At 39.1% G+C, this 8,205-nt stretch overlaps 1 protein-coding gene across 1 annotated transcript; it reads right to left on the bottom strand.

The window, feature by feature from the left end:
• Positions 1–345: 345 nt before the first annotated feature.
• Positions 346–7,393, bottom strand: LOC139135061 (large ribosomal subunit protein mL42-like). Its single transcript, XM_070702255.1, has 5 exons — positions 7,278–7,393; positions 6,399–6,462; positions 4,459–4,549; positions 2,436–2,590; positions 346–1,545 (listed from the first exon to the last, which is right to left on the bottom strand). Exons 1-5 carry the CDS (start codon positions 7,360–7,362, stop codon positions 1,488–1,490), a joined length of 453 nt encoding a protein of 150 aa, XP_070558356.1. The 5' UTR covers positions 7,363–7,393; the 3' UTR covers positions 346–1,487.
• Between the last annotated feature and the right edge of the window lie 812 nt (positions 7,394–8,205).

Genomic DNA, 8,205 nt, shown 5'->3' with positions numbered 1-8,205 from the left:
CAATTTATGATTGTATCATTGTTCAAACATACAGATACGTGATAATGCAGTGTAACACTACTACACTGTAGAGCAGCCCGCTCAAGTTGTAGAGATTTTTGCCATTTTAGAGGCACATTACATGACGACAATAATTCTAGTCTCATCTGGACCTCGTCGTTCGGCCTTCGTCGATACGATGAACTTATGAAGGCCGAAAGACAAGGTCGAAATGTTGGACTACAGTAATGCACGTGTAGCCAAAACTCCAAATTCATAGTCAATTCTACAATCACACGCATTGAAAAGTGTTTACTCACACTTTGAGTAGAGAACAAACACACAAACAGTCCTATACGAAAACCATTACTGAATAACCAGTTGACATTTTATTTACCATGAAAATCTTATTTACGCCCCAAAACAATTAAAGATTTGTGTCTCATCCTAGGTTTGTCACAAAAACGATAGAACATGTTATTTCTTTTTCTTCTGTTTTTAGTTGACAGGATTCAAAAATGCAAAAACAAAACCAGAAATGTTTACATGCTGAAGTAAATCTGACATACAACTAGATCATGATGGTGACCTCACCGTTCAGAACTGTACAGGTTGTACATGAGTGATTCTTAGTACATATATTTTTTCAGCAAACACGTACAAAATAGGTTGATGTTGCTGGCATAGATTGAAATGCATAAGGATGAGAACCATGCCTCTTCTTTCTTCTTTTAGGCCGTGATACTTAATTTAATTCATTAAGTCATTAGCAGGACAATGCCACTGGGGTTACATTTAGCATTTATTAATGGTGGTCACATTTTTATTCTCTGGTCACCACCACACTTTTGATATTTTGTTTAAGAAAGGGGAGGTCGGGATGTTTTGACCAAATGAATGAATTTCATTAGCTGTATTTGTGCAATGTGACATGATAATCTCAGATTTTGGTTGGACACTTGCTTTATTGATTATTTTCATTATCAGTATATTTGGTTTGATAGATGAACTGTGCATTCTGGAAGACTTTTCAACTTGTTGATCACAGTGTTCTCTTTTGTCCTCTTACTCCTTTATCTACTTCCTGCCTCAGCTGCAGTTTTAGATTGCGTCATACAAAAGCTATGTGCACAAATTTGTCTAGTCATGTCAACATGAACAAAACACATGTTGGCACAAGAATACGATGGTTTTAATCAGGTTCTAACTCACACATTGGCATTCTTGTTCTTTCCTTTTGGTAGCACTGGTATGGTACCTCACTAGAGACATCGTGACCATCCACTGGCAAAGTGCTAATGGCAAGCAGCTGCAACTGACATACGGTGAAAACTGCTGAAATCCTATCGGCACACACGCCGGTACATGTTCAACCAAAATAACACACACAGTAATATCTAAGTAAAATTCAGTGTTTTTAAGGGAAATATCAATGTATGAATAACTCTTGGAATCCACTGGTGGTTTTTCAGATCCTTGCCACATACACACATACGGAAAACAGCACATCAGCAACCTTCTCGATCTCTTGGTGGGTTCTTCTTTTGCCATTTCAACTTTTGATTTCTGTTGATGAAAATCAGTGTAGAAAAAAAAGAGAGAAATCACAAGCTCAGTATGAGAATGTGGCTTGCATTGTTTCAGCAGGGGCGTGTCAGTGGAGCCCCAACCGTCCATGTTGTCTGATATGTTATGCATAGAGTTTCAAAACAGCTGTACTTGTGTGATGTTCCTGCATTTTAAGCTTAATAAATTGTTCAATATGGTATATTTTTACTAATTTGCGCATTTCATCAGCCTCCCCTGCAGTATATTTTGATAATGCTACTGAAAGCAACAGTATTGATGCTTGAAACTTAAACTCTTTTAAAAAAATGGCATTTACACCAGGGATTGTAATAAATACACCAAGATGAGCACGGAAGCCGTATTGTTAGATGCACAAGTTCCTGATGGATAATCCGGATAACCGAAATGGTCCACCAATTGAGAACAGCATCTGTCTATCAATAATAAACATCACATGACTGACTGTATCACATGAAATTCTCACACTGAAATGTCTGTACTTTAAAAGTAGCATTTGATGTTAACCAGCACTGCTTGACATGTAACACAGATGGTACATGTATGTCACAAATATACATGTGGCGTAAACACAGTGTGAAATACATTTGTAGTCTCACAGAGTACCCGTATTATTAAATTTAGATTTGATGAATGCCATACAGGATACTTGGCACTTGTGTGTACCTGGAGAAGCAAAGAAGCAAACCAAAAATACTGAACCTCGTGAGTAAACATTTCATTTTCAGAATTCACTGTATGTTGTGAGGTCCAAGTGTGACAAATTACCAGAGCTCAGACTCTCTGTGTGGTTTTGTAATGAATGAGTTTGTTGCGTGCAAAACTTGTACATGTACACGGATGGATTTTGTCGTTGGCAAGATACTCACTTAGGAAACCATCTGTGTTTTGTTGTGTGGAACATTTTGGCCAATTCTATCTCATCAGGTCCTTGCCTCTCCTTCTGAAGGTTTTTAACAAAGCTGCGCCTTAATACGTCCTCGTGGGTCTGCTCTGGTTTTGTTGGGTCCGGCCTGGCGATGGGCTGGTAAAAGTATGGAAATAGTCATTAAATGAGACAAAACATTTGCATTTATGGTTGACACAAGTGATATCATTCATTGCACCACTAATGGTGACGGCTGTTGGCAGAAAGTAATTTTACAAATCTCTAAAACATTTTCCCAAATAATTCGTCCGTGAGGCATCAAAATGTAAGTTAGAAACATAATGTTTGTTGTACCATAGTTCTCTAAACTCTATGGTTAGACAGAAATATTATGCAGGGTTTTACATCACTTTTAACTTTTGAGAGTCCCTGGGACTCCTGGTGTTAGAAAATGGGAGTCCTACATCAAAATATGGGGGTCCCAATTTATTTCACAAAAATGTTTTATAGTTTATCAATGCCATGGTCTTCACTGTGTTCAATTAGTATTAATTTGCATACACAGAGACAACAAGGTTCCATATTGTACATGGAGGGGTAACTATTGTGCAACACATGCACACAACTATAGGGCATATTCAACTGACTCTGTATAGTTTGAACCGCCTGTATAACTATAATGAAGAGTTGAAGACAAAAACACATTTCACTAACCTTTTTATCGATTAATTTTGGTGTTTGACCCAACTTACATTAGTTTAATTCACGTACGCGTGTGTAACTATCTGTGGCTATCGAGTCACGGACTCGTACTACCATACATACTAGTCAATCCGTTCGCCAAGTTTGATCACATTTTTTGACAAGCACGCCACAAAATCCGCCACAAAATGGAAAGAAACCACTAAGTATCGAGAAAAAAGTTTCATGTCCGGTTTATTTCAGTTAAAAAAATGCGTAACACGTAGGAAATGTCTCGCAATGTCAACAGTTCAGAACAACTACATTTCATTTACAAACCGGGTCGACTGTTATGGCCGTCTCGCTTCAGGACGGCCGGAGGTCAAATATCAACAGTTTAAAGGGGCTTTTTGGCAGTCAAACGCTTGAAAATTCACAAAATACACTTCAATTTAACCGAATCCTTACAAATTTCTCAATCTTGCATGTTTTGGACTTCGAAAACCTTAACCTCGGGTTCCATGTCGAGAGTTAGGCATCACACAGTGCCGCCATCTTGGCCGCCGATACGTTCGAAGTTCACTATCGCGATCGATTTGGTCACCAAATCGCGTCATTTTTCCATAAAATATTCTCAAAAAAACTGTAAAATCTATCATTTCTATCACCCAGAGGGCAGTAGCTTGGCATAATATAGTTGTCTTCCGTGTCTACGGCATGGTAAAGCTTTCAAAACGTACGTACGTGTTTCGTTCAATGCACTGTGGCCGTATCCGCGTACGGGTGAAACTGCAGACCTGATTAAATATTCATGAAAACCGCTGACCTCTTTTGAAGAAAGTTCGCATAAATTACTGGAATTTTCGATTGTTAGGCTGCATGATGTCATTATTTTAGTCCTTATATGGTACTAAACTGGGTTCAAAGGGTCAGGAATACCCTCCTTCTGGCTGAGTTCGGCAATGCATAGCTAAGTTAGGCATAAGCATAGAACGCAATCACTGTCGGTTTATATACCGACGTGGCGCTGAGAGCGAGAATGCCGTGTCGGTTTATAAACCGACGCGGCACTTTAAGGGTTAAAGTACGGGGTCGGTAAGGTTTACTGGGATGTGTTTTACGTGTTCAGCAGCTTCGCAAGGTGTACACCAGCAACAGATATTGCTGCGTCCCAAGGGACGCGTGGTTTAGTTTTTGAGGGGTCCTGCGTCCGGTTTTATGCGTAAAGGACGCAGAAATGCGCGTCATGTAAAACCCTGATTATGAGTTGTCTGAAGAGAATTCCGATATACAGGGTTTAATTTGATGGTCATTCTGTAAAATTTGTTTTTGTGTATACTCACTCGACTGTGTTCATATGGGAATGGTTCAGAAGGATGGTAGCATACAATAGTGTTGCCGCTTTTGGACACTACAACCTCTGGCTTTGTATTGCTGGAAAAATAAAAGAAAAAAAAAGAAATTGTTATTTCCAAGGAAGTGACTCATCTGCTTGACAAATTGATAACATCTTCACTTTTCCTCATATGCGTGTAAGCATGCACTGTAACGGGATTGCAATTGTTTTCATAAACTGATTAGAAAGTCTTACCATTGAAACATATTTCTCTATTCCAGTCTGATCAAAGGCTTAGTGTTTTTGAATTCAGACATCCGCACATAGTGTTAGAGACGTCTTTGCTGTAACATTTCAAATAGTTATACCAAACCTCTGTACAAATGAATGCCTTAAATTTGCCAACCGCCATGATTCATGCCATCATGTCTATCGTCTGTTGCAGAGTGATTACAATTGGTTGACTGTTATGGTTCTTTTAAGGTAGAATACATCTCAGGGACAGATATTTGGACTCTCACATTTTTACAATTCCTTTCTGATCTACCACTTGTGCAGGCTCGTTTTAAAAATCTTAGCGTAGGAAAAATTTTCACTGTTTTACTCTTCCGAACTTTTATTTTTCTCCATGGAGTCCAGATAGGTATGGTGGCCATTTTGAATTTCAAATCTTTGGTAATATGTTTCTCTAGTACCAACGTTTATTCTTGATCTTGAAAGAGAATGGTTGGAAGATTCCATGACAAAGGTTTTAACAAAACTAAGTCTTTCACTTTTGAGGCGTATACGGCCTTAAATAGATGCTACATATATACACAGCAAGTGGGGGTATTTTATTTGGTAGCATGTGTAAGATCTTTTGTGTGAAATTGGAATATTAGGTAGGTAATCACTGAGTTAAATAAGATGATTATTTATGCTACATATGTTAATGCTATACACTATAGCTGTCACTCTACAGCTTGCAGTTAACATAAGGCCATGAATGTTAAAGTCTTTTGAATTTTGAAATTTGCAGATGCTAAGTGCATGTAGACAATAATTTTCATCATACCACAGCCAATCAAACGCTCAGATTTTCAGTTTTGTTGGTTATTCAGCGTTCAGGGTCCCTAGTCATCACGTTGAGAAAGAGAAACAGTGGCTTCTCCTGCATACATAGCTGGGTTATTACAACCATAGACCTGACGGTCTATGTTACAACGCATAATAGTATGATGAAAGACCTAAACACAATACTTTATTACTATAGAGCGATAGACTTTCTTTTGATTGTATTCAAGACAAAAATGTCTGCAATAGCAGATTGTCAAAGACATGAAGAGTAATACAGTGAGGTATGGCCTATGCATTGCACCTGAGTGGTTTTGCTCAGATCTGGGAAGCGATGTAATGATGGTTAAAGCTAAAGTCCTGTTGTCCCCTCATACGATTGCATGGTTGCTGGGAACCCAGGTAGTATTTACTAGCCACAGGGACAAGTGCTCTGCAATCCGTTTCCGATATAATACAGTGACCTGTATGCATCTCATCATCACATTCATGGTGAAATTTGCTTCTAGTGAGAAAAAAGGCTTATTTCCTGTTTGAAATGTACCAGTAGACATAGTTCACGTCTGTGATTTGTGATATGTCTGAGTGGGGTGAATGCGATGACTTGTGTTGTGTTTTCATGTGAAACCTATAAGTGGGGTGAATGCAATGAGTTGGATGTACACGATATGGGAGAGTTTCACCCAATCTGGAAGAAACTGACTCACTACTGCGTAGACTAAAACGTAACACGTTTTATTGCTAGGAAACCTGACCTTGGCTGCCAAATTTCAAATGAGTTTGCATGAAATACAAAAGACACAAGAGAAACTGTTGCTAATGATTTTGTTTTTAAAAAATATACCTATTTGAATCATCTAGTATGCCAGCAACAATAAGGATAAACGAACTTACCTGATGTAGGGCTCCTTGTTGGCACAAATTGTAGCTGAAAAATGTCTACTATGACCACACAGACCTGTATGTCAGAGGAGAGAGTTGGAATGAGAAAACACTGCACTGCTTGTAAAGATTTAGCTCACTATGACGATCTCGCAGACAACAAATTCAGGTTGTCTGAGGTACAGTTGTACGTGTCAGTCATCAATGAAACGAGTATGGCAGAATGTACCTCCTGAATGTATCTTCAAAATGTCAAAGACTAATGTTTTCTTTTCTTGTGTAAGGCTTGTGTTTGGCTACGGTGAAACTGATTTTGATACTTACACCATTACGTCCATGCTTTCACGTACAACTAGTACCCTATCACCTGACCTCGGATTTGTTTTTAGTCATGTATACTATAGAAATTTTGTATGTATCTACTGGAGTAGCTTTTCATGGCAGGGCTGTGTGTTACCGGCTATAACCCACTACACCGTACATGTGGTGGGAGGCCCTGTGGATAGAGGGACTGTTAGTACTAGTAGCCGGTAAACACACAGCCGGCCATGCAGAGCTACTAGTACTACTGGAGAACCGATTTACTCAGTTCAGGAAGTTATAAGGGGAATTCAAGAGTGCATAATCCAAGTTGAAAATGCGTTGTCAACCATGTATGTGATTGCCTACCTTTCACACCTCTTCCTTAAATTAAATGTTACGATTGTACTAATTTGTCAAGCCGTACGCACATGTGTGAGCAGAGCGCTTGTGCTGCGCAGCGTTGAAACGCGTTTGTGTTCGTTGCTGTAACTACGGTCTCAAATGAGAAAGGCATATGAAAGTCGTAACATCGCCACTAGTGTATTTGGAAGGTAACTTAAGACTGCATTATTAAATGTTAAAACTTACACAGACTGGGCAAAGTTGATGTTCGCTTCAATGTCGAACCCAGGAGAACACCCTTTGCTGCAACTCTCCTGATGGAGGCAGCCATTACTATTTACTGAACGTGCGCAATGTTAACCACGGCCTATTACCCAAGTCAAGCTGTGGCGGCGCTCTTTAAAGAACCTCTCTCTTTCTCTCTCTTTCTCTTTCTCTCTCTCTCTCTCTCTCTCTCTCTCTCTCACACACATTGATAATAAACAAACGATGGTCCACATTTTTTGCCATGAAACCATGTTGAAAAGCCATAAAACTATCTCTAATGTCATCGCCAAATGTGACGACGTCAAAACCTTTCGTGTGAAAACAGTCTGTTGGTTGCTTGAGCTATAGACAGTAGAGAGGGCCTTCCCCCTCTACTGTCTATGGTTGATCCAAGCGCGCGTTGCGTCACCGCGGGTTATAGCCAAATGAGACCGCATAGTATAGTGTAGTTTGTAACTTTATTGTATATAAGCTTATTAAGGTGCACATGACTGACAAAATGCCAGCATTGGGACGAACTTTATGATTTCTATTTTCTTGTTGTGAAGCTAACATCATGATGTATAGATACAGATGCCCCATTACTTCAATTATCTAGCAAATTGTACACAGCAAAATGATTTATTAATGGAATGAAAATGAATTACACGAAACCATCGTTTGCTGTATATTTGCTACAAGTTAAATACGGCAGCCACCTAGAATGTAAAAATGCACACGCATCGATGGAACTTGATATAAAATACTACCAGCAATGACTGGTAGGCCTAATTGAGAAATGGAGTGTTACACCTTTGTGATAAGCACTGTAAACCTTGATTGGTGATCCCAATAAATGTCTTTAAAAACAACAGCCAAAAAACCACAATAGTCCCTCCAAAAACCAGAAAACAACAACAACAAAACC

The sequence above is a fragment of the Ptychodera flava genome, chromosome 6 (genome assembly GCF_041260155.1).
Source record: "Ptychodera flava strain L36383 chromosome 6, AS_Pfla_20210202, whole genome shotgun sequence".
In the NCBI taxonomy this organism is placed as follows: Eukaryota; Metazoa; Hemichordata; class Enteropneusta; family Ptychoderidae; genus Ptychodera; species Ptychodera flava.
Note: the sequence above shows the minus strand (reverse complement) of the source record. Positions and strands in the feature narration are given on the sequence as shown.

Coding starts and splice junctions, on each gene's coding strand:
- LOC139135061 (XM_070702255.1), bottom strand. CDS start 7,362: ATGGCTGCCTCCATCAGGAGAGTTGCAGCAAAGGGTGTTCTCCTGGGT. Junction 6,463..7,277: donor ATCAACTTTGCCCAGTCTGT/GTAAGTTTTAAC, acceptor TCTGACATACAG/GTCTGTGTGGTCATAGTAGA. Junction 2,591..4,458: donor TCCCATATGAACACAGTCGA/GTGAGTATACAC, acceptor TACTTTTACCAG/CCCATCGCCAGGCCGGACCC.